The sequence below is a fragment of the Mytilus edulis genome, chromosome 12 (assembly GCF_963676685.1).
Source record: "Mytilus edulis chromosome 12, xbMytEdul2.2, whole genome shotgun sequence".
In the NCBI taxonomy this organism is placed as follows: domain Eukaryota; kingdom Metazoa; phylum Mollusca; class Bivalvia; order Mytilida; family Mytilidae; genus Mytilus; species Mytilus edulis.
Genome location: NC_092355.1, coordinates 21,086,513 through 21,114,040, shown reverse-complemented (window position 1 = coordinate 21,114,040; position 27,528 = coordinate 21,086,513). Strand labels below are relative to the sequence as shown.

General features: G+C 33.2%; 1 protein-coding gene and 1 long non-coding RNA gene across 2 annotated transcripts; both read left to right on the top strand.

The window, feature by feature from the left end:
• Positions 1–120: 120 nt before the first annotated feature.
• Positions 121–3,790, top strand: LOC139498001 (uncharacterized). The gene is made up of 3 exons (XM_071286290.1): positions 121–673; positions 1,476–1,828; positions 3,443–3,790. The coding sequence occupies exons 1-3, from the start codon at positions 643–645 to the stop codon at positions 3,560–3,562; spliced, it is 504 nt and encodes a 167-aa protein (XP_071142391.1). The 5' UTR covers positions 121–642; the 3' UTR covers positions 3,563–3,790.
• Positions 3,791–6,556: 2,766 nt separating this feature from the next.
• LOC139498005 (uncharacterized) lies at positions 6,557–15,707 on the top strand. Its single transcript, XR_011657785.1, has 5 exons — positions 6,557–6,940; positions 7,101–7,419; positions 10,479–10,679; positions 12,215–12,376; positions 14,850–15,707. It is a non-coding gene; the product is annotated as an uncharacterized lncRNA (long non-coding RNA).
• Positions 15,708–27,528: the final 11,821 nt, after the last annotated feature.

Sequence of the window (27,528 nt, the reverse complement as noted above, 5' to 3'; positions counted from 1 at the left end):
AACCTAAGTAAATTTACTAGTGTTTAACGATATATTACCTTATATATATATAACTTGTGTTTTACTGTTTATATAGAAACAAGGATCGGATGACGTTTGGTTTTTTAAGACAAGTTTTTTACCTGATAAAAATCGTGACAGGATATATCGGTTTTATTGTAAGGAGAAGTTGAGACAAACTGTAACTCTTGTGGAGAGTTGTCTCATTGGCAATCATACCACATCGTAATTTTTTATGTATATTACTGGAAACTGATAAAAAGGTAGATATTCTAAGTGGATTGTGGTCTGACAAATTATAATTCAAAACGTGGTGATTTATAGCAAATAATATATATCTTAAAGAAAATATAGTTTAAGGAATAAGAATTGTAGTTGATAAAGTTGTCTTACGGTGAATTAAAATCAGATTGGATAAACGGATAGATTTGTTGATATTGCGTAATCAACATTTTTGGCAATTCGCAGTGTTATATATATAGTTGTAAAAAATTCAGTCGAAGGCACGAACGAAAGTAGACTATTGCAATACAAGTGTTTGGTGATTTTCAGTAGAGTATATTTTTATTGTACAGTAATAGTAAAAGAAAACTAAGAACTGTACTGTCGTGTTACTGAACTCGTTCAGGATTTCATTATAAAATGGACTTCAAGACTGAAAAAAGTATAACTTGTAAGTGTAAATATTTTATTGATAAAATGAATGTTGTTTTGGGTAACGTCCAGTGGCAAATACTTCATCAACAATGTTATAACGCATTCCTCCCTTTGTGAAGTGCTTTGAATACTTACATGTATATTTACTAGTAAGCAATTGCATAGGACACATTCCTAAAACAATATACTCAATAAGAATAGCGGCCAAGTTTGGTAAAATACATATTCTTTACATGAGGCATCGGATTAACAGGTGCCATTCAGATTGGACGGGGCTACGTACTTGTACATCCCGAAAGGCAAATAAACAAGGCAAGGGTTTGAATGCCGATCGGAAGAAGCCCAAAGTGACGACTTTTCTATTTCAAAGTCATTCTTGATGGATTAAACTAATTAACTATCTCTTTTGTCATAAAGTTTAATTCTCAACCAAACCTTTCTAGTCAGAAACTGCGAGTACTCTCAGATCAGTAATTCGTTTTTGGGATATACATGTACCCGACCAAGTCCACCCTGTGTTTTGTTAGATATTTCTGTTTGTATCCTGTGAAGAGTTGTCTCATTGTCAATCATACAACATCATCTTTGCATATACTTACTATAAATTTTAAGGTATCACACATTTTAGTGTGTGTATTTTCGTATATAAACTTATTTCATATTTCATTTCAAGGAATAAACCTTAAAAAAAAAAACTTGAAACGTCACACTAACGTGACATAATTATGTATATTAGTTGATAGAAAAAAAATAGCCAATCAGAAGACGTGTTACAACCAAAATTAAATTTTTTGCTAATGTATTATAAATATTTTCAGCTGGTAAAACCTATGTTCCATCAAAAGTTAACATCAGTAGTAAGAATGGTCTCTATGAAGTACAAACTTATAACCCAAGTTCAACCATCGATCCGTTCGAAAAGAAGAAAACTAATACACTTAGTGAGCCTACAGACCCTTTCAAGCAAAAGACAGGGTATTCCCCTACACGGACGACAGACGACATTACTAAACGGAAGATTGAGGATTACCAGGGCCACAAATACGATACGTTTTATGATTATGGATTTCCCAATGATAAAGATAAAGAAAAGAGAAAACAGGAACCAAAAGAGCCCAAACCTAAGTCAGAACCAAAAGTAGACCGGAAACCAAAACATGTCGAAAGAGCGGTAAGTGTATTGCAGTAACTTAATTACGCAACAGGGTTCCGGTTTCGATGAACTAAATGGACATAAGTATAAATTTTCATCTTGTTTACTAGATTGAGCTTTCAAATAACATTTTTGGTCGGGTTGGATAACGTCGGTTATACAATTTTGGTTGTCAGATTATGCATGTATAATGGTTAAATGCCGCATAAGTAAACAACTGCGTCCGCCAGAACATCACAATACATGCAGATGATACAGTACCAAAGGGGTATTCAAACTCAAAGACGAAGACAACACCAAGGTAAAAAATAAAAACAAAAAAGGACCAAAGATAAAACCCAACATGGAAAACCATAGACTGAGCAACCCGAACCCCACCAAAACATTGGGATGAACTCTGTTGCTGCGGATGATTAAGGGCATACGATACAGTTACAGGGAAGGTAATGACGTTGCTAACGTAATTTGTTAAAAAATAGCCTGTATGAGTTCAGTTTGTTGATAAGTCTAATTCTATGATGTTACATATTTGGAGAAGAGGATATCCCGTCCTCTTGTCCTCAAATGTGGTTAAGACAATTGTAAAATTGAAAAATGTGAAAGTATAATTAAACGGTATTGTATTGACGTTTTACATCAGAAATATTATATAACAATGTGAGAGATCATGATTTATGTATCGGTTGTAATTTGTTTTATATATTAGCTTTCAGTGAGTGTGTGTTTTCTTTAATCGTGTAATCTAATGATCCCAATCCAACTAATGTTTGCATTGTGTCCCTATGTTGTGCTGTTACTACACTGTCGCAGGTGTTGTAGAGGTTGGAGCCATCATTGATTGTTGTTGGTTAATAACTTAAAAGCTTTCACAGTTATGGATAAGGATGGTAGAATACTTTCTTTCCGTTGAGGAACAAATGAGCAACAACTATTTGAATAGTCCTTTTGTGTTTTGTCGCCCTATTCACAGCAAAATTTTATAACCTCCCAATTGACTGAACTTACACGAGCAATACAACCGAACTGGTGCAACATGTGGAGCACATCTTCCTCCCTTCCGGAGCACATGAAATCACTCCGGTTTTCCTGTGGTTCGAACGGCATTATCTTTGGTCATTGTTGGTCTTCTATTCTGAGGTGTGTGGACTTTTTGGTCTTTAATTCCTTTTCATTCCATTTTTATTTTGTTAAAACTAACAAGTTTAACTTTCCATATCGTATCTTTTGCATCTCTGCCGCTCCATTTTTAATCATTTTATCATAATTTTTATCCTTTGTTGTGGACCGTCATTGCGCAATCATCACCCTGTACATGCATGAAAAATTTACCTGTACTTTAGGCAATCATCAACCAACCTTCCTGTCGTATTAATATAAATTTCCGTCCTGACTATGTCTCAAATATTTGCCACTGGTTGTAAGGCAAATAAAGGTCAATCAATACAATTTGTTGAGTTTAAACCAAGGGTCTTATCCAACTTTATCCGTTATATGTACACCCTCATTACCAGATTTTCAGGTAGACGAACATTAGAAAGCAGCAGTTTTGACAGCATATATGTTATAAATTCACTTTCACTATGCCTCAAATCGAATAGTACATACTTATTGAAATAATCATATATTTTTCAGGAATCTCCGTTTCCTTACAACGCATCAAAAAGTGTTTCGCGGACTTTCATGCTGATGACAAAAGGCAATCGAGTCAGACCCGAGGGAACAAGCTTCAAAACGACAGATGAATTCGACTGAGATTAAATGGTTGTTTGACATCGGATTTGTGCAATATCAAATAACTTATGTCTATTAATCACATTTAAACAAGCAGTGGTTCGCCAAAATCAAAACTGAAATGAGCGTCAGATTTAAAAACTACCGAGAAAAGACGGTACTTAGAATATTTGTTTGTATTAAAATATAAACGTGAGTCTCAAAAATGTGTTTTGGGGTAACCAGTTTGAATTAAAAATAAAATTGCTGCGGTATTGTTTTTAACTTTTCAGCAAGATGACCAAGTATGCCTTTAGGTCGGATGTTGTTAAGTATAATTTTATTTTCAAAGATAAACGAAGATGTGTAATGAGTGCCAATAAGACAACTCTCCATCCAATGTTTATTTTCATGATTTTAGAAGGAACCCTTTTTGAAAATCCTAAGATCTGTTGCTATCTTCTAAAATCAGATTGTAAACTTAAAATGCTTCAATTGCATAGCGTGTATAATTCAGAGTACGCAATAATATTAGCCAATTAATGTAAAATTACCAAGAATAATCAAAATAGGGCTTCTATACATTATGTGCGAAGTATTTCCACCAAATTCAGTTTGAAATATCATTAATTCTAGTGTACACTTTACTTTTTGTATTGACAATGGTCCATTTGAAGATGTTGACCTCTAGATATTTGTTGTTACTATTTTTACTTTGTTTTATGGTCAAATTATTTCCAATATCTCTTTTATTTAAAAAAAAATAGGATTCAAAAACTGTTCGCAATTCATGAACTCAAAACGGAACAAAAGCCGGTTCAGTTTTAGTCAGGGTGACCATTTACTGCTATGAACAAATTGCCTACCATACAACTTAGCTTCCAAATCACGTCTTACTTGTATAAGGGTGTGGATTGAGATCCTTTAATTCTAGACGGGTGCCGTATACGGTGCAGGAAATGCTTACTTTTCCGGAGCACCTGTTTCCACTCCCGGTTTTTAGTGGAGTTCGTGTTGTTTCTTATTTATTGTTTATAACTGTTGATGTCAATGTCCTTTGGTTTTATGAGTCTTTGTTTACTTCTTGGTTTTGATTGTTATTGTCTCTAATATTTAATTCTTTGTTCATTTTTCTCTATTCTGTAAACCCAATCTAACACCCTCTTTTATTCTCGACAAATGGCGCAACTATCTCCTTGCTTAAACTATAGTAAACATAAGTGGGATGTATCCATGGGACACAGATGATGCCCCTCTTGCATTAAATGTTATACAGAGCATAACTTTTGGACGGTCACGTCCACTGTTTTTTGTTAGATGTATTTCAAATTGAATCCATCTGATGAGTTAATATTTTTTCATTTGATTCTTACAATCTGTTTTTATGTAGTACAGTTACACACTTGTCCCAGTTTAGTCAGTAGCCTGTAGCCTTTTTTGTACATAAATTATGCCGTTAGTTTTCTCGTTTGAATTGTTTTACTTTTGTTCTTTCGGGGCCGATTATAGCTGAATATGTGGTATGAGCTTTGTTCATTGTTAACGACCGTACGGTGACCTATAGTTGTTAATTTCTGTGTAATTTGGTCTCTTGTGATGCGTTGTCTCATTGGCAATAGTACCAGATCTTTTTTTATATTGATCTGTGTTTTTCTGGTAATAGGAAGATTCATAAAATTTGGTTGAGACAAAGTTAAGTTACAGGATGGACACAAAAAAAAATCCGCAATATTTGAATTTATAAATGTCATTACTCTAGAAATTTAGAAGGGACGCCACCTTACAGCCGATTGCATTGAGACTCTAGGTTAATGTACTATATATTAAGTTAGCTTGCTTGCTTACTTGCTGAACCGTTAAGTCATAATTAGGATCAATGGTAAACTATCCTCCTTTTATAAGAGTAGACTAGTCCGAAAGATATCCAATATATCTGTCTGTAGGACTATGCTACTACGAAAGGAGGTTAGTATACCTTATACCTAATAATGACTTCATGGTTCAGCTAGAAAGCAAGCTAACCAAATATCTTATCTTTACACTCCATGCAATCGGCTGAAATTCAAACTTGGTCTGTGTTTTGTGGTAATGGGCATTGTGTACAGACGGACAAGGATAAAACGTAATGCACTCTCCGCTAGGGTAGGAGCATAAAAATAAAAACAAAAACAAATTTCTATTTTATGGAATGTATTTGTCAAACTACAGGCAAGACATGTTGGTCCTGTTATCTGGAAATCTATCATAAAATGGCAAGTAATGGTCTCAACAACTAAGGTAAAGGTTATAGGATGGTTCTTTTGTGGTTTATAAAAAATATACCACGAGTCCAAGCGTGACCAACTGCCTGATGACTTATGACTATACATATAATGACAAATACATATACAATTTACATGACTCCAATATAATTATATGATGAACTGAACATCTGTTCCTTAAAAGTTGCAGACCAGCTACATAATGAATAATAATAAATCTTTTGTATAGAATGATAGAATAAAAGTTGATAAGATTATTGTAAACATAAAATTGTGAAATGTTTGTGGAAAAAAATATAAGATTTTTAAACAAATCTTTAAATCAACAATAAAAATATCTAAATTAAATAAAATTTTCTTTATTCTTTAAACACGTTTTTTAACACCTATAAGACCAATAATCATTCAATTTAGATTATCACCAAGCTTCACTTACACAATATTGGCCAGAGTAAGATAATCTAATAGCATTTTAGGTGAACTTAGCGAGTAACTGCTGAAAACTTTTGAATTAATAAATGTTGGATTAATAACTTTTCAATTCAGACAACACTGTGTGTATAGTATTTTGTGTAGTACACCCAATGCAAAGATGAAAGAAAACATCAAAACTGAAAGTAATTCTAACTGTATAAAAAAGTGGTACCTTTAGTCCTTCGTTTCATAGATGTCCATTGTACACATTTTTAAATTAAAATAAACAATTATGAAAGTTTATAAGTATATAAATACAAAGCATTTAAATGTGGAAAGAAATAAGATAAAACTTGATATGTTAAGTACAGGTCCTTGTAAGAATCAGGCAAATCAAATAAAAACTGATAAGTCCATATACACGGAATATGGTGAAATTTTGGGAACTTTGTAATCCATTAATAAAAGTGACAAAACCATAGTATTACATCGATGTGTTCCATATTTGTCTAGAAAAAATAGATTGAATGCATTCGCCGTCCGCATAATACAACAGTGTAATGCATTGAAAGTAGGTCAACTTCGATATTGATTTTCTGTAAACAGCAGATGCCTAGCACACAATTTTTTTTATATTTGAAATCATTTGATACATATCTTCTCTTTCAATGAATAAAAAGTTTGGAAATTTTTATTTGAAAAATGTTATTCACTAAAGCAAAATCATCGAAACACGTCATTCACCGTATACACCTTATCGCTATTCCCGGCTGACCCGTCCGCTTGAACTTTTGACGTCAACAACAATCACTTTTCCATTGTGGCGTCAGACATTTTGTTTTATGACGTCAAAATTTTACGGGAACCTGTGTGATTTCCAGCAATGGCGGACAAATAGCGATAAGGTGTATTGTTCATCTCCCTTGCTTGGTTACCTCTTTTAAAAAAAGGCGCGTAGTCTGCACAACAACAATAACAAATGGCAGACGAGTTGGTCCCGCCGCACATGAAGGGCAGTATAAGTCTGTTTTAACACATTCATGTGGGGTTTAATCCTGTATGTAATCAGGACAAAAGTGTACGAAAGCTCGCTGAATGTAATAAAGACATAACGCCGCGGCATTGACATATCTCAGACTGCGTGAAGGTTGCCAGACTACATGAACCAGCCGTGGACAATGCCATTGAAGGAGAGTTGATAGCACTGAGATGTGGTATTTTCAGGTAAATCAATATGCTGCCTCTTTCCCCACACTCTGTTTGCACAGTAAGTAATACCATAAATACCAACAAAGATAGAACAAGTGATAACACCCATGATACACATTACAGCAGGTCCTTATGCCCGGTATATTTTGTTAGGTTTCCAGTTCCACAGGAGTAACTACCAGTCACAGGGTTTCTTAACTGGAGTCTTATTGCTAAATAGGCAGCGCACCCATCCATCAAGCTGTTAAGGGATCTACTATTTACTTGTTTAAGGGGGGGGGGGGGGAGGGGTAGGATGAAAAATTATGCCCTGCAATTTTTTTTTAGTTGTAATCTGTCTTGCATTTTTTCCCACTCTTTCATCGACATGTCTATTAGGCCTTGCCAATATTAATTGGGTTATCCCTTTTTAGCTCACCTGGCCTAAAAGGCCATGTGAGCTTTTCTCATCACTTGGCGTCCGTCGTCGTCGTCGTCGTCGTCGTTAACAAATTTTCAAACATCTTCTCCTCTGAAACTACTGAATGGATTTGAATGAAACTTAACATGATTGTTCCTTAGTATATCCTGCACAAAATGTGCGCTTCGATTTTTGATCCGTCAAAAAACATGGCCGCCGTTACTTAAAATAGAACATAGGGGTCAAATGCAGTTTTTGGCTTATATCTCAAAAACGAAAGCATTTAGAGCAAATCTGACATGGGGTAAAAATGTTCATTAGGTCAAGATCTATCAGCCCTGTAATTTTCAGATGAATCACACAAACCATTGTTGGGTTGCTGCCACTTAATTGGTAATTTTAAGGAAATTTTGCAGTTTTTGGTCATTATCTTGAATATTATTATAGATAAAGATAAACTGTAAACAGCAAAAAAGATCAGCAAAGTAAGATCTACAAATAAGTTAAATGACCAAAATTGTCAATTGACCCCTTAAGGGGTTATTGTCCTTTAATGACAATTTTTCACAATTTGTTCATCATATTTGCTAACTTTAAAAAATCTTCTCCTCTGAAACTACTGAATGGATTTGGTTAAAACTTAGCATGGTTGTTCCTTAGATTATCCTGCACAAAGTGTGTGCTTTGATTTTTGATCCGTCAAAAAACATGGCCGCCGTTACTTAAAATAGAACATAGGGGTCAAATGCAGTTTTTGGCTTATATCTCAAAAACGAAAGCATTAAGAGCAAATGTGACAGGAGTAAAAATGTTCATTAGGTCAATATCTATCAGCCCTGAAATTTTCAGATGAATCAAACATCCAATTGTTGGGTTGCTGCCACTTAATTGGTAATTTTAAGGAAATTTTGCAGTTTTTGGTCATTATCTTGAATATTATTATAGATAAAGATAAACTGTAAACAGCAAATATGATCAGCAAAGTAAGATCTACAAATAAGTCAATTTGACCAAAATTGTCAATTGACCTCTTTAGGAGTTATTGCCCTTTAAAGACTTTTTTTCACAATTTGTTCATCATGTTGACTTACTTTAAAAAATCTTCTCTTATGAAACTGCTGTATCAATTTCAGCCAAACTTAGGCTAAATGAGTTTCAGAGTTTCAGAGTATCTAGTATAAATTTTATATTTCATTTCCTTGTATGTCAAGAAACATAGCTCCTATGGCTAAAATAGAACATAGGAGAAAATGATTTTTTTTTGCTTTTGAAGAAAATAGGACGATTCAAAGAACATTTAAATAAATTGAAAAGCCAAAATAATCATTGATGAGAGATTAAACCAAAAAAATTCAGGTGAGCGATTCAGGCTCTTGAGAGCCTCTTGTTCTACTTAAATTGTTATCCTGCCTTTATTTTTGCCATTTTTTTATAATCAAAACTCCTGCTCTGCCTTTTTCAAATATCATCCTAGCCCCTAATAAAAATCAAATGGTAGCTCCTATGAAACATTAGGAACAATATAAATAGTGATCAGGTGATATTCAACTAATTATCCAGCTAAAAAAACTTTAAAAACCATGACCACAATAATATTGTGAGTGAACACAAACCTGAAACTAACTTCAAACTATAGAAACTGCATCCATCCACGAAGTACATGTAGTACCATACATGTATGTTCTGAGTCCTCTAAGGCTAAAAAAACTAGTTAAAACTAGGTATGGAAAAATTTCCACAATGGGTTACGTAGGAAACCTTTTAAGATTTCCTTTGCAATTGAATTCATTATATGTATTTTTTGTATTATAATATATAAAATGTATATAATTTATGCAACCATTTACATCAGCTGACTATGCAGTAAATCTTTTGAGGAAACTATATTAATTTGGTTATAAGAAGGGCACACTGCCTGTGCAACATTCAAAGGGGGTCTGGGGTAAACCCCCACCCGTTTTTTTTTTAAATTAGGTACAAAATCCTGGATTCTGAGATCCCTATGTTTAAATACCTTGCCGACTGAGACTAAATAAAGCTTATTTATTTATCCCTGACCTATAATTAACCGTTAAAAGATTTGCTCTCTTGTGGAAAATTTCATACATGTAACTCTCAGTAGTCTGTGAGTTTTGGACTCATGAAAATTTGAAAAGTCTGTAATGAGAACCCCGAGTTACTTCATTTGCAATCATACCACATATAGTCTTTAGATATAGGAAGATGTGGTGTGAGTGCCTATGAGACAACTCTCCATCCAAATAACAATTTAAAAAAGTAAACCATTATAGGCCTTCAACACGGAGCCTTGGCTCACACCGAACAACAAGCTATAAAGGGCTCCAAAATTACTAGTGTAAAACCATTCAAACGAGAAAGCCAAAATATGCTTATTTGTAAAACATGTATAAGGTTGTTCTGAGTTTATGACTGTTTAGCAATTTTTTTTATATATATAAAACATGATCAATTGCAACTTTATATAATTTTTCATTGTGTACTTACATGTACATGTATCACACTGACTATAAAAAAACAAAAAAATCCTTGATTTAAGATTCTAATGGAATAGATTTTTTTGAAATAAATATAGATAAATGTACATGTAGTCTTTTATTTGGAATGAAATCAGTATCAACATCTATAAAAAATGTCTTGTGCATTTCTTTTTCAGCATAGAATTTTCACCCATGTTTTAGAATCTGTGAAACAGGATTGGTTTTGTGTGGCTTCACTTCTGGAGCATTTTATAATGACTATAAATATCAACTTCCTTAAGGTAAGAAGTCAGATCTTCTATCAGATAATACAGCATGCTACATGTACCACTGTGGACATACCTGGTTATGCTTACAAGAAATAAGTGAAAGAACAGGTAACATACAATGTATATTACAACAAAAATTGGGCTAAGTAAATATAATGTAAAAACAGAAGACAACACTATCAGAATTAGGGACGACATCATAAGATTAATGTAGGATAAAAAAAACTAATTTATTTATATATATATATTTTTTTTTTCACTGACCCCCTTACTCTCCTCTTAACTTAATTTTGGAAAAATTGATTGACCACATATAAAATCATTTCAATTAAATAAAACTTGCAGCAATTTTTACCCCCACCCCAAACTATTTGAATTAAGTTTATTATCCTTCATTGGTTTTTAATGTTTTCCCTAAGTGACAGTAGTTTAATGTTCATTTTACAGCTAATTTCTTTATGCTTGTAGAGTAAAATTTTGATTTTGAAACGTTTACCCAAGCTTTGTAATTAAGACTGACATCTTCATACAATAAATATAGGCAAACTTCAACCTGTAAATATAATGGTTAAAAGCAATTGGAATGTTACCTAAATTACTATCATGACTATTGTACAATATACAAACAAAGTAAACAAGTCTTGCTCTTCATGCATTAGGAAATTAGCTATAATCTTTATTTTTATTAAAGCAAAAATGTTTCTTGAGACATTGCTTTGGAAAAAACAACCTATATATATAGCTAGAGATATCATTTAATTTATATCTATAAAATAATATAATTACAGTTTTGGGAAAACTAAAGTAGTAAAATTGTTCACCATGTCAAAAGATATATCTGACAAGAAATTTTCTATTGAATCAGACAACACTTTACGGGTTATTGCCCTTTTTCTAAAGGAAATTTGGGTGCATTTTGTTATAACCTTGATATTATTCTAGATGTACAAATGTTACTCATAAACTTATTTTATGCCCCCTACCATAGCGTAGGGGCTTAAGTTTAATCCTTGTTTATAAAAAAGAAGATGTGGTATGATTGCAAATAAGACAATTCTCCACAAGGGACCAAATGACACATAAAGTAACAACTATAGGTCACAGTACAGCCTTCAACAATGAGCAAAGCCCAAACCGCACAGTCAGCTATAAAAAGCCTCGAAATGGCGATGTAAATCAATTCAAAAGAGAAAACTAACAGCCTGATAAATGAACCAATAATGAACGAAAAACAAATATGTAACACATAAACAAACAACAATCACTGTATGTCTGTACTCTAACTATTTATACAAAAAAGAAGATGTGGTATGATTGCCAATGAGATAACTTGCCACAAAAGACCAAAATGACACAGAAATTAAGAACTATAGATAACCTTTAGTTTGCCTTATTCAAATGTTAGAAAACTTTTATACAATGCTTATTACCACTAAACACAATCAAGTTTGAATTTTGGGGGCATCACTTTAGCCGTTCTAAAGTAATGCCCCTTTACAATTGGTAAAATTGCTAAATTTTTAGTTTTTCTTCCTCTTTCTGTAGTTTGCCTTAATCTAATGTAATAAAACTTATACACAATACTTTTTAGTTATTTTGTGTATATTTAAATTGCAGAGTAATGAATATCTTATATTTCATAGGGATCAATATTCAGGGGTATTGCTACTCTGAGGCCCATGCAGGCAGTCATATCGTGATTCAAAGATGGCAAATATGCGCAAAAAGATGAAAAGTTGGGTTGCAAGTTGAAAAAAACATTGTAACAGCAGCTGATATGAAAACTGCCCTTGACTCTAGAACAGGTAAATTAACAAAACGTACATTGTTCAAACAGAAAACATAATTACAACACAAACCCACTGCAAACTAAATGTGCCCTGTTAAATAAGCAAATCTGGTTCTATACACAATTTCAGAGACAGTCTGATTCTCAGAAGTAAATTTCATTTCACAAATAAATCTGACATGATAATGTCAAAATGTTAGACTTGAGTCACAGGCTGAGGCTCGCATACACATCAGGGGCGGACCCAGCCATTTTAAAAAGGGGGGTTCCCAACCCAGGACAAAAAGGGGGGGGTCCAACTATATGTCCCCATTCAAATGCATTGATTGGCCAAAAAAAGGGGGGTCCAACCCCTAAAACCCCTCTCCCTGGATCCGCCAATGCACATGTTACATCACCCATATTAAACAGAAAAAATTAAAGCATTGGTTAAAATGATCCATGGCATGTTGTTTGAAGCCCCATGTGTGATATTATCTTAACATAATTTTTCTGGTCTGTGTATCTATCTGCTTGACTGTTTGTCTGTCTTTTCCTTATTATACCCCCACACAACAGAATTTTATGATACTTGGTAGATAATAAGGACATACTATGTAGATGTGCATATAAACAGGAAATTAAGATTCGATTTTTTTTCTATGAGTTATGCCCCTTTAAACTTATTTGCTTAAATGTACTTCTGCAAAAGTGTCATTGCAACTCCTCTGAAACTACACAACAGAACTTCATGAAAATGTGTAGATAATAAGGACATACTATGCAGATGTGCATATCAACAGGAAATTATGATTCAATTTTTTTTCTTGCACTTGTTTTTTACTTACACTTATCCTATTTCTTTAATGATAATTTGGGGACGTGGGGTATGTGATCGTGCTCACTAAGGTTGTTTAATTTGGTCAAAGTTAGTTTGATTGAAGTTTTAAGTCACATCAATAGAAATTTAGTACAAATCAAATTGTATGCCAGATTAGGACCATATCATAAAAAAACTAATCAACGTTAAAACAGTTATTTTTCAGGGTAAATGTTTTGGTCATAGTAAAAAGTCATAATAGTTTGAAATTTAGTGCATAATTTCCTTATAATACTATCTGTCTCAATATCAAACTTTAAACTGAACCCTTGAAATGATAATGCAAACAGCACATCATGCACTGCAACTTTTATTTTACTTTTCTAGCTCACATGGCCCTAAGGCTTTTCTAATCACTTGGCGTCTGTTTTCATTGTCTTTTAACTTTTACAAATATCTTCTCCACTAAAATTTTATTGTACCTTTATTATATTATGTATTGTTCTCTGCTATCTGTTGTTTTGTCACATTGTATATACTTGTTTATGTATTGCCATAGCATATTATTTATGCTTTCGCAAATAAAATATTCATTCATTCATTCATTCATTCAAAACTAATTAGCCAAATTTAACCAAACTTGGTCACAATTATCATTGGGGTATTAATTTAAAAAGTGTGTCCAATGACCCGGCTAACCAACCAAGATGGCCGCCATGGCTAAAAATAGATCATAGGGGTAAAATGCAGTTTTTGGCTTATAACTCAAAAACCAAAGCATTTAGAGCAAATCTGACATGGGGGTAAAATTGTTTATTGTTAATCGTGTTCAGCAAAGTAAGATTTACAAATAAGTCAACATGACTGTAATGGTCAATTGACCCCCTAAGGAGTTATTGTTTTTTATAGTCAACTTTTAACAAATTTCATAAATTTTTTAAATTTTTACTAACATTTTCCACTGAAACTACTGGGTCAAGTTCATTATAGATAGAGATAATTGTAAGCAACAAGAATTTTCAGTAAAGTAAGATGTACCAACACATCAATATCACCAAAACACAATTTTGTCATGAATCCATCTGCTTCCTTTGTTTAATATTCACATAGACCAAGGTGAGCGACACAGTCTCTTTAGAGCCTCTAGTTTGAATAATGTTATAGATAGAGATAAACTGCAAACAGCAATAATGTTCAGCAAAGTAAGCTCTATAAATAAGTGAACAGGATCAAAATTGTCAATTGACTTCATAAGGAGTTATTGCCCTTTAAAGTCAAATTTTACAAGTTTTTGTAGATTTTTGCAATCTTTTACAAAAGTCTTTCCTGAAACAACATTAGGGTTTTGTTTTTAAAAAATGTGTCCAGTGACCCTGTCTGCCTAAAACATGGCAGACATGGCTAGAAATACAACATAGGGAAAAAATGCAGTTTTTGACTTGTCCATACATGTATCTGTGAAACTAGAGCAAAAGTATAACGGTTCAGGTTGCATTATTCCATGCATCAATTGTAAATAAATATATCATGTGAGCAACACAGGCTCCATGGAGCCTCTAGTTTAAAATTATTTTCTTTTCTTCAAAATATCATGTTGACCTATGTAGTAATTTACACACATTTTGTTGAAGTTAAAAACATGACCTTTGAATTGGTTTATAATTCCCCTCATTATTATTTCTTTTCACAGGTGTTGCTGGATGTCAAGTCTCTGAATGTGCTTACGACGCCTCATAACACAAACTGATAACACACAAGTTAAAAGGAATAAATGATTTTAATGAGTTGTGAGTTGAAGAAGATGGTATACTACTGAGGAAAGCCTACAAAATCGGCAAAGTAAAATTTATTCCTAATAAATCCATAGACCAAATGGGTTTTGGTAAACGGCAGGAAAATGAAACAGAATAATGTGTGTTAATATCAGGATTTGATTTACCTGTTAATGTAATTGGAAAAATCAAAACACCTAAAACAGTTGGTGCAGTTAATCTCCATGAAGGACAAGAAATAAAAACAGAAAATGGTGAAGACTCATCCAGATTATCCTCTCGTCACTCAGAAAGTTCTGATCAAATGCTGTTCTTTTGCTCAAAAGTTGGATGTGTCATTATATTTGCTACCTTAAATGGACTTGAAAACCATCTATTGATAGCTATATATATATATATAAAGGAAAGCATTTTTAACAGTTGCAACCGGAAACAACCTGACGCCAGTGGGCCAGGTTGTGCAATGAAGTGGTATTTACAACCAAAAATAAACCAACATCAACAGATGGGACTGAAAATGAATTTTCTACAAGTAATATGAGATGGGCTTTAAAGAATATCAAGATTTCCTTATTATTTTTTTTATAAAAGTATTTGTCACATATTATTAAAGTAGTAAGCATGCTTAGCAATCACTCTTTTGAATAGAAGGTTAAGATACATATTTGATCAATGAAAACTAAGTATTATAGAATATATGTTAAAATAATTTTGCTTGTACCATCATGACCATATAATTATTTAGTTTTTAGAAAATTAAACATTTGAACAACTTATTATCTATCTTTTTTTTTATTCTTTACTTCCATTATCTCCAATTGACTTTCTTCCTTCTAGTAAACATTGAATTTAAGTTCAATATTATCGATATGCAAATAAGGGTGGTTTCACTAGATATGTCATGTATGTTAAACGTTCTGTTCTAAAGGGAAAAAAATTATGTATGCAAGACCATTGACTCTTGCATATTTACATATTGAGGAAGAAAATGGGGACACCTGTTTATTTTTTTTATTTAACTGCTTGTACCACTGAACAAATATTTTGCAGGAGTACCTGTTTACATTATCACATCTTAAATAAAAAAAAATCAATGTGGGAGACACAAAACATAGTAATCATTTGCTAAAATTTCTACACTTAAGTGCTGTGTGATATTTTGATCAATATATTGAGAAAACTATTTGGTTCTAAGAAATCAAATCCTTCGTTAATATCAATTCAGACCCCGTTGATGCTTGCAAGATAACAACACAATCATTGTGGACTTTGGCTAATTACTAATGTAAATCATAACATTTTTCCCCTTGGAAATAGTTCAAGCGACCCTCCCCCTCAATTATACACAAACAAGCTTTGTATATTGTTCCACTCAAAATGCAAAAAATTAACCCTTTAAACCCTGGTATATCATATGTATAGGAATTGGCATGTCATAAGTGAATATTTCACCTAAATTTGATCAACATGGGGCGTAAAAATCATAAATAATAAAAAAAAAACCTGAAAAATTGACAATTTTGATGGTGCTGCCACCTACAACAGCGAAATATTTCCGAACTTTTTTTTTGTTTCGATTTATTCTATAGGGCTTCTACTAAAAGGGAATATATAATAAAAGTGTGTATACTGTTGCTGTTTCTTGAAAAAATAAAATGAAATTAGATGTAATTTGCATTTTTCTGAACTTCATTTTGATCACATTTCCATGGTTACGGTTGCTAGGGAAGAAAATATTTGAAATCAATTTTTAATCTGTTTTCATATCACTATACATATGAACTCTATATAAAGTATATACTTGCAACAAAAATTATATTATTAAAGCAAGATAAATTACTTTAAAAACGTGCATTTTTGTAGTTTTCCTTGCTCATTTTTAGGGGCCATCAAGGGGAAATTTGAAAATGAATATTTTTAACACAAAATTTTTTTTTTTTTAAAAGAATTTCATATTCAAGTTCTAATAAGGTAAATCCATATCTAGAATATGAAATTTGATCAATTTGCCAACATGGACTTATCACTGTTTGCCTGATTCTTACATGGACCTGTACTTAATTCAACCATCATTTTTATCACAACTCTAATGAATTATCAAAGTTTTATTCTGAAACGGCAAATTGACATACAAGTCAGCGACAGTCTTTGAAATTGTCAGTCTAGTATTTCAGTGGAAAATATCTCGACTGACCAAATGTATGATATGAAAATATGGTTGAAATAAATATGAGTTTAGAATATTTACCCTTCTGACATAATTATGCAAAATAAATTTTAAATGCTAATTTGTTATTAAAATGTGCTATTATCTTGATTGATATGGAATAATTAAATTTACAGGAGGAAAAAGGACAAAAAATTGTTTTATCTGATCTTCCTTGGTAATCATTTAGATTATTTTTACAGGTATGGGCATACATTTCTATTTCAATAAAGGACATACTTGTTTTCCAAGATGCCTATAGGCTATACCATTCATCTTAGAAAGCTTTGCATGAGCAGTAGCCCATTTTGTCCAGTTCAGTACCAGGCTACTATTGACAAACTTGCGTAAATATTCTTCTTAGTTTTTTTTAACTTTGTAGGTATTGCTTTTATTTGATTGTCTCTCATAAAAATAATCAAGCACAACCATTCGATGCGATATTAATTGGGGGTGGGGTGGGGGGGGGGGTATTTTTCCACGTATATGATTATTTTAAGTACAACACGTTATGACATCATTCGTCATAACTCGGTCGATTCCGTACCTCATAGAAGAAGAGCAGTGGAGTCACTCGAGGATTGCCGATTGGTTAGGACATACTTCTAAAAAAACTCTGATTATCTCCACTTCAATATTGTCAATAGTACTGTGAAGTGTTTTGATTGTCTATCTTATATCAGTGGCGGATCCAGCCATTTTAAAAAGGGGGGTCCCAACCCAGGACAAAAGGGGGTGGGGGTGGGGTGGGGGGTCCAACTATATGTCCCCATTCAAATGCATTGATCGGCCAAAAAAAGGGGGTTCCAACCCCTGGACCCCCCCCCCAGGATCCGCCAATGTATATGAACTATCAAAAACAAAAACATATCAAGGAAAATAGCACCTTTCTAATCAAAACAAAATTTACATATTTAGATACAAACGAATTCACTGAAGATGAATACAACTTCCAATCACAAATTAGAAGAAATTGCATACAACTTCCAAACACAAAATCTATTTACAGTATGCATACCCTGTTCTATAAATAAAATACTCCAAATAATATATATACCAGCTTGTCAAATGTTTCATATGAAATACATATAGACCTATAAAAATTTATTTTCATAATTGTCAATCTGCACTGTTCATTACCTAAATGCTTTTGATGTAGATATCACTAAATTCTTAAAATTCTATAAATCAGACTCCGAAAAGAATTCCAATAAAATCAAAGAAAGTGGGTCGGTTCCAAACTGCTTAAAAAAGAAAACAGTTAAAGAAATGTTTAATATTTGTCTAAAACCCATGAATGGAAAATCTATTACTAATTATTATTTATTAATCTCAGGGTAATTAAAGAAAAAACATAAAAAGGTTGAAAGATTGTTGTTTGCTTAATTTCCAGCGGCAAATATTTGATAGGAATTCATGAAATCATTATCACAAAATAAACATTATACACGAATACTCATAAATCAGAAATGCAATCACGAGAATCTATAAAAAAAAATCCAGTTTATTTATTGATATTTCATCATTTTATTATAAAGATTATTTATATATTTGACCATATCCAACTGTATAACAAATGTAATTATAACCATTTAATCTGCTTATTTCATTATACAAAATAATAGTGAATATGAACGATCAATACTTCTATTTAATGAGGTAGGCCTTCACTTGGAATTCTCGTTTTATATAAAATTTTGAAGTATTACACGAATTACTGCCCTTTCCTCGTTTACCCACGACATCTTGAGCAAAGCTACAATACCCATTCGTCACAACTCGGTCGATTTCGTACCCTCCTCTAAGAAAGCGGGTTGCTTTTCAATTCTTGAGGTTGTATGATTAGTAACAACATAAGAAAACTGAATAACAGTTTCATAGTTGATGGTAAAAATATTGTCATGAAAATAAAAGAAAAAAGAAGTTCTAAAATTTGAAAAATATCATCTTTGTAAACTAATGTAAAAGCAAAGGATATGAAGTCAAGATACTCTCTTAACAGTTTCTTACATTAACAGATGAGTAGATAATACATTGTTTAATGCTTATGATTTGATTTCATAATAAAATATTAAAAAATGTACTTAAAACTATTTTAAAAATAAGTATATTTATAAAATTACTCTAGTCCATTAAAAAACCAAAGGTTTTCAAACAAATTATTAGCTAATTATGTGATACCATTGTTGCTGCTCTCAGGGTGTAATATCTAAAGGTGGTGTGGCATTTAGAGTTGTTATATAGATACACATTCTGCTTCTAGTTCTGGAACTGATACTGAACAGCCTTTGACGGTGATGGCTCAAATTTTGGCTTTTGCTTCAGGACCATTTAAGAATGGAATGTCATGGAAAACTCTAATTCAGTCATGTGACCGTAAGTGATGTGTTAAAAAGATTGAAGCATGCCAGGTGGAGGGCTAGCAACCTTTAGAAGAGCGGGAAGTGGTGCACTAAGAGCAGTCAAGACAGACCTGTGACTCTTATATGTTGTGATATGCTTCACATGCTACATGTGAGTCAATAAAGTAGAAAGAAATATATATTTGCATGGATCAACATGGAATGTCAATGGAACTCACGACATCCCGATTCAAGACCAGGTTCTATCCATCCATAACCAATTTGTCATTTTCTATCTGGCAAATTGTAATGAATAATGTGTATGTATGGCGATTGTGAATGATTTTAATATAAGTCAGCGTACCATTCAAAGATTGAATAAAAACTGCTTCCTTTATTATTGTGTGTTTAGGAAAAACAGAAACATAAGGAAAAGTAACTACGAACATTATTTTTAGCTCACCATATTTTTGCTTCCGTTTTCTGTAATTCTTTACAAATAATCTGAACTGAATGACTTCAACCAGGACTTCAACCTGGAGACAAGAAACCAACCCTTGGTTAGAAAGCGTTCTCGCTAACAGCAATTCTGTATTTAGTAAATCCTTACAGAAAACTTAAGCTCTGAACTATTATATTAATTGGAGATATACATTTAATTTGCAAAAAAAATTAATGCAGATGAACAGAATAAAAAACTGAAATTATAATTTTTGCCGTAAAGCATTTTTCTCAAAATATCAAGCTTTATTGAAAATTATAAATGCATGAATTTATAGGCAAAAAAAAAGAATAAAAAAGTGTGAGTTTCATATTCCTGCTACGAGTCGATACCGCTGCTGATAAACTTTAAGTAAGCGAAGACATCTTTTGTCTCTTATTCATAGCTCTGATACTGATATCTATTGCTCATACTTTTTTCTTCATTCTCGGAATAATGGAGTTGAGGTTTATTAGTTGACATCTAATTTAAGGAAAAGGATGTAAGACATGCATGGTATGGTGTTAAAACTAAGCGTAGAAGTCTAAATTAACAAATATGGAAGATAGAAAAAAGGTTTAAATGTCGTGTGGCATTTCAATTATTTGCAAATCATTCAGCTGAATTAAATATGTTAAACATATCAATAACCTTTGGTTTTTTTTGGTTTGCGTATATTATATATCTTTTTATCAGATTTAAAATATTATATAATCATCGATAAGTTAAAACTCCTGTACGGCGAACAGTTGTTATTTTTATAACTAAAGTATAGACGATTCAACAGGTTTCAAATTTGGTAAGTCACTTAATTGTTAAATTATTAAAAAATTAAAATAATCGGAATGTCCCTCTGGTATCTTTCCTCTCCCTTTTTAGAAAAAATAATTGTATCTTACATATAATGAAATTACGTTTGTTTCCTTTTTAAACAGGTAACAATATTTTTTGGAACAATTGATAGTTGTGTTTCTTTTGAGATTAGCAAAATCTCCCTGATCAAGTCATATTTACCAAAGTGGTATTGTCAATCATTTAGATTATTTCATATCTTATATTACCTCGACGATAGATTATTCAGTTGATTTAAAATATTCCATCTTCATGCTTTATATATATCATCTACTGAATTACGACGTTAGATAAAAACTGACGAGGAAAGGTAACACCGGATTATTTGTTGATTGTTAATTCATTTTTAATTGAATCACAGGTAAATATATAAATGCAGAAAATACACAAAGTTTGCCTATTTATGAAGACTTATGATTATAAAAGAAATAAAAGTGGACGCATTGTAGAGTACACTTTGGATAATCAAAAGAGAAATGAACCTGTTGTCAGATCATAAAGGATTGCATATTTTGGCCTAAATATTGATTCACTTATAGGGTCTGTGCGTCGGAAATAAACACATTTATTCTTAAACCAGATGTTAGCATGATACATGTTATGTTCTTTCATTTCGTTTATGATAGTATGATACTAAAACCCTAGCGGGAGGGATTGTACTTGATATTCATATAACATGTATAATGAAGAAATAATCTTTCAATCAGATCCTTTAAGGTCATGACCTAGCATGTCAGTAACTACTAGCTTTACTTTCGTTAATTTATGTATCATTGTCATTTGGTTTATTTCAAATATTTTGGCCACGAACATCACTTAAGAGACTAGTATGGTTGAAATGCGCATCTGGTGCAGGAAAATTGGTGCCGTTAATGTTATTGGTTTAGTTTCTTTTGTTTCCTATTCTGACTTAAGACTCGGACTTTTTTAAAACTAATTTCATTTCTATGAATTTTAAATTGGTGCTTGCTTTTTGTTGCACTTTTGTGTTCTATTACTTCGTTGTTTTCCTCTTATAGTTGATATGTTTCCTTCGGTTTTATTTTGTAACCCGGATTTGTTTTCTGTCAATTGAATTATGACTTTTGAACAGCGGTATTCTACTGTTGCCTTTGTTTACTGTGCGTATTGGTGTGTGGTTGGTTTTTTTCTACATTGGCTACTTGCATTAGGGGTTAAAAAGGGGGGGGGTCACAAAGAACATGTTTAATCCCGTCGCAAATTTGCGCCTTTGTCATTTTTGTATGACTTTTAATTTTAGTTTATTTATATATTTCTAAGATCAGTACGACGTCTTTTATAACTGAACAAGTTCACAATTTTGTTTAATGGCTAGCTGAATCACGCCCCTGGGTACAGTGTTTTCTAAAAAACTTTTCATATGGATCATTAAAGTTCTTATCAAAATGTGATTTTATATCATTACATATATAGAACATAGCAGCTGCGTCTAATATAAACCAACCTTATGAAAATAAATAGCTACAAAATGCTAAGCTAATTATTCCTAACAAATTAACTTTTTGACTGCTTTCAAACTTTACTTAGAAAGTTTTTAGCAGACAAGCAAGTTACTTCATTATGGGTGGACCAGGTACATTTCTGCCTTTTGTGACTGCCCCAGACAATACCAGTAGGCAAGTCTGCTACTGAGTGTTTTGACTTGGGCGCATCTCAAACATACAAGAGGTCATTCCTCTGGCCGTAAAAAAAAAGTTCACGAAAACTAGATGGTATTTACAATATAATAATAGATGTAATAACAACGATAAACACGGGTTATTATGCTGTCTCCTTTAGATGTGGCTGCGTCCAGGAGATGGTATGCACTCTGGTCCTGTAGTCCACTAATGATATGGACTTTACAACAGAATCGGGGAGTTAATGAGTTAAAGTAAACATCCTCATTATTTTACCTCGTCTAAATTTGTGGTTGTATCTGGTCGTACTGTCACATGATATTACAATATTTTCTGTAAGACAAGAAGCGTATTGGGGGCTTTTTCTGTGTTCGGATTGGTGTGGTTCGTCCAGATGAGGTCTTCGCTGATGGTGAGCCCAATATATGACCAACTGTCTACTGTTCCTTGCTTGTAGTCTGGTATTATTGACCTCTTCCTGAAACATTGTCTCAATTAATGCGTACATTTTTTGTATTCATTGTGTGTCAAAATTACTGTCATGTGATTAAGTTAAAATTTTGAATAAAAAGAGAACATGTTAGCCGTATTTATGATGGTTTACTTTACAAATTGCATTTTATAACAATAAAGAAGTTCCCTCTGTAAAAAAGGTTTTCAACATAAATGACCTTCAGATAGTTCAGAGATCCACTAAATATATATGGTGTCTTATACGCATAATCTGTAATCAAACACAAAATGCAAGTTGCATTTATTTTTCAGCCCATTTTAAATGCCCAAACTCTTTATTGAAATATCAACCAGTGGATAAATGAAGCGCACATTTAAGCTTATCATGTTCATACAATTGAGAATCATTTCTATTCGTATTTGATAGCAAAATCAAATAATAACCTCGAAAAAGTAACAGACCTTCTCATGTGCAAATCCTCTGTCCTACATGTATAAACTTTGATAGCTGATTTTGCACTTAAGATAATGGCCTGTTCTTTTCTTTTAAACGAAAATTCATCTTTTTTTTTTCCTTCCATGGACTACAGTATTTTAATGCCTAATTCCTTCGAATTATCAACATTTACAAATTTGTCCGCCGAGACCCCTGTTTCTATGTTTCGCAAACTCGTTTCCTCTACAAAAGGATTTCTGCTAATAAGAAGTGATAAAAAAAATTCAAATCTTGACAGTCTCTAGATCTCCTTGACTCCCCACCTTCTTTATGTTGGTCACTTGTTCCATAATTGACTCCAGTAAACTCTTGCAAAGCATTGTTCATTTCCTCGCAGTCTGGCATAGATAAAATCCATTGGGCTCGCTGACCCTCTGACATACCTCTTCCTCGAGTCATACCGCTTGTCGTCTTTAAGCTTCTCATTGAAACCTGTTCTATGACCAAATCAGAAGTAAGACCTGCCCAGAATTTATCCCTCCTTCTTATGACATGATGAACTGATTGTAGAAAAGCTAATACTTCAGGATGGGTTGTTTTCAAGTTCTCCATTTGTTGTAAGTATACCCGTGATGATTTGACATACAGATTATGTCCTGAAGCAGCAAGATACGGAAGCATGTCCGTAACTGTTAGTAAATGTAGTTCCCAGTTACCAGTCCTTTCAACTTTGATGAATCTACGAAAAATATCTATCATATCCATATACTGGAACCATAGTTGTGAAGTACGAAAACTTTTGAGTGACACCCGAAAGTTATCTATCCTAGATTTTATTTGATCTAACAAAACATTTTCACAAGCTTTTTCGACGGATATGCCCCCTTTCAGTAGTTCATCCAACATCGCATCTGCTTCATGCAACTCATCCGAAAGGTCCTCAGCGTTAATATCGGTATTGTCAGTATTTGTGTAATTTGTTGAATTAATATGATTGGTACCAGTCTCATTTTTGATTTCATCTGGAAGTGGTATGCCGTATATGTGTGACAAGATTATTGATGTGAGAGCTGTGTCTATCATGCAAAAAATATGCCCTTACTGCCCGTGCAATAACTTTGCGCTAGTCATATGAGTTACTGCATTTGATGCATACACTGTTTCAAGTAGCTCAGTAATTCCTGATCCTTCCATCAAGTGACCAATGCCGCCTACAAAACTCATTTCTAAATGAAAGCATCCAAGTCTCAAGATAACTGACTTTAAAGGACTGTTCAATGGTTCATCTTTAATTATTTCCATTGCCTTCCAATAGAGGGGTTGATCAAATGTCAAAATAGGTACAAAATGTTGAGCCTTTGCTTGCTTGCCTATGAAGTTAAGTGTTGAATTTATACATGTGAGATCACTAGGATTCATGTCTATCATTTGCAAAAAAAACAACAGATGATTTTCCTGGGTAGTCACCGTCCATCCCTTTTTGTGCATAATTGCTGACCAACTGGGTCGGTTGCATGTCAAAGGCCAGCATACTTTTTACAGAAGGTCTAACTTCCACGTTGTGTCGATCATATTTGGCTCATAATTCATGGTTGCGAACTCTACCTGTTATGATTATTTAGATTTCATCTTATAATAGTCTATGTTCATTTTTGGTCAGAGACTTCCTTTAGTGTGGAAGACAGCCTAGTGACAGCTTTGTCAAGTCTGAATCCCGGAGCGACAGCTGCAATCATGCCCATACCATGAAATGTTCCATGATCATCTAAAGTTCGCAGATTATGGTCTACGTTATCCGCTATGTACTGAACAAATGTGCCGTTCCCAAACTGTGTGGCGGTTCTGTCATGAGCAGCAGCAGCAGCATTAAGCTCAAATCGTCGAACCTCTGTGTAGGAAGAGGCAAAACAAAGAGTGTTCAAAGTGTCGAATAAAAATCTTGATCCAAAGTGATGGTGCATTTGTACACTGAGGGCAATTTGTAGCGGAGCAATAAGTATTCTTGGTCGGGAAGCCTGAATAATAGCTTGACCTACAGATGCAACTTTAGAGTAGAGTCGTTTTCACTTAATAATGCAAGTAGTAATGTTTGTAACGAATCTGGGACAAAGGCAGTATTTTGCTCTGAGTTGATAACAACAGAAGACGGATACACAGCTTTTGAATCTTTAAGACTCATAATATCTGCTTTTATTAACTTAGCTGCTGTTTCTATCATCGATAGCTTTTACTCTTCTGGACTCTCAGATGATGGTCTTCTGTAATCAAATTAACGGTACCAATTTTGTTGCACCAGATGAGCATTTCGACAATACATGTCTCTTCAGTGATGCTCGTGGCCAAAATATTTGAAATCCAAAGCTTATATAAAAGATGAAGAGCTATAATCCAAAAGGTCCAAAAAGTATAGCAAAATCCGTGAAAGGAATCAGAGCTTTGCATGAGGGAGATACATTCCTTAATTTATAATAATTTCCATCATTTTGTAACAGCAAATTTTAATAACACAAAAAAATCCGTATTTGCATGCCAGTACCGAAGTACTGGCTACTGGGCTGGTGATACCCTCGGGGACTAATAGTCCACCAGCAGAGGCATCGACCCAGTGGTAGTAATAAAATTAACGGTACCAATTTTGTTGCACCAGATGCGCATTTCGACAATACATGTCTCTTCAGTGATGCTCGTGGCCAAAATATTTGAAATCCAAAGCTTATATAAAAGATGAAGAGCTATAATCCAAAAGGTCCAAAAAGTATAGCCAAATCCGTGAAAGGAATCAGAGCTTTGCATGAGGGAGATACATTCCTTAATTTATAATAATTTCCATCATTTTGTAACAGCAAATTTTAATAACACAAAAAAATCCGTATTTTCATGCCAGTACCGAAATACTGGCTACTGGGCTGGTGATACCCTCGGGGAATAATAGTCCAATTTGTTTAGTATATATGATGCTGTTCTCCTGAATGTGACTATATTCGGCTTTCCGTTTACTTCCGTGATGATTATATCGGATCCAAAATAAGTTTGCAGTCTCTTTTTCATGTGCACCACACTATACGCCTTATCTCCACAAATTTCTTCCATAGCCTGAACAAGATCGCTCACGGATGCAAGTTCGTCTTGTGTTTCTTCTTGTGGTCTAACTATTTGCAGGAAAGTTTTTTCTGAGGAATCTTCTTTTGTTCGTCCTGGTGTCTTTCGTTTGACCTCTTTGTTTGCTTGCTTCGGGACGGGGATTTGCTTACCAGTTCTAAAATTAACACTACAGGTTTGGTGGTATATTGCATCTGCCGCGTGCAAATCTGATGGTGCAATGTTGAGCGATTTCGGAGCATTCATCATTTCTTTCTTTGCAGATGTTTCTAAGGGTCTTTGAAAAATCGATTGTCCTGACAGGAAACACGTCGATTCCCCTTTTGCTCTCTGAAAATTTTCCATAATATCCACAAAATAAACAGTTCTTCTGGAACTCAAAATCAGGAGTGGAAGATCGTAAGTCACGAGTTGGTGGCTATAGATAAATCATTTTCTCGCATGTCCTTCTTGATTGAGTTAGCATTAATGTAATCACGTTGACTTTTCTGATGAACTTTTTGTCCTGGAGTTGTGACGATTATATCATTTCGGGTTTGACTGGTCCTATTAACTGTGTTACTTCTTTTTTTCTCTTTGTTGTGTTTAATATTTCTTCACTATTTTTTCGAGACACCCGACAAAAAACACAAGCATCCATCATTACCTAAAAAGAAATTTGATAAAACTGTTAAGATGAGATTCAATTATATTGATTTTGATTTCATATTATTTTTATCATATAAGATTTGTTTTGAATACAATATCAAAAAAGATATATGTTGACTTATAAACAATAAATTATTCTGATGTAGTGTCTGTTCTCAGTTGAATTGTATAATGGTATTTTTGTTTAATTCTTATTTCCCTCTATTAGGTGATTAATAAATATTCATTTTTTATCATTTGATTTTTATGGAAATTGTCGAGTCCTGTCCTCCCATTTTTTTTCTTCATCCTAGCCCCCATACACACATGAAAATAAATGGTAGTTCTCTAACACAATTTGTCTACATCTATTATCGGTACAACTTCATTTTTCCATGAATTAAATTTAGTTAGATTGTAACCTTTTTGGCACTAACGGCGTTCCATACTTATTTTTTTCG

Excerpts from the sequence above, each read along its gene's own strand:
- LOC139498001 (XM_071286290.1), top strand. The coding sequence starts at position 643 with ATGGACTTCAAGACTGAAAAAAGTATAACTT. Across the intron at positions 674-1,475 it reads GACTGAAAAAAGTATAACTT|CTGGTAAAACCTATGTTCCA; the intron begins GTAAGTGTAAAT and ends AAATATTTTCAG. Across the intron at positions 1,829-3,442 it reads CAAAACATGTCGAAAGAGCG|GAATCTCCGTTTCCTTACAA; the intron begins GTAAGTGTATTG and ends TATATTTTTCAG.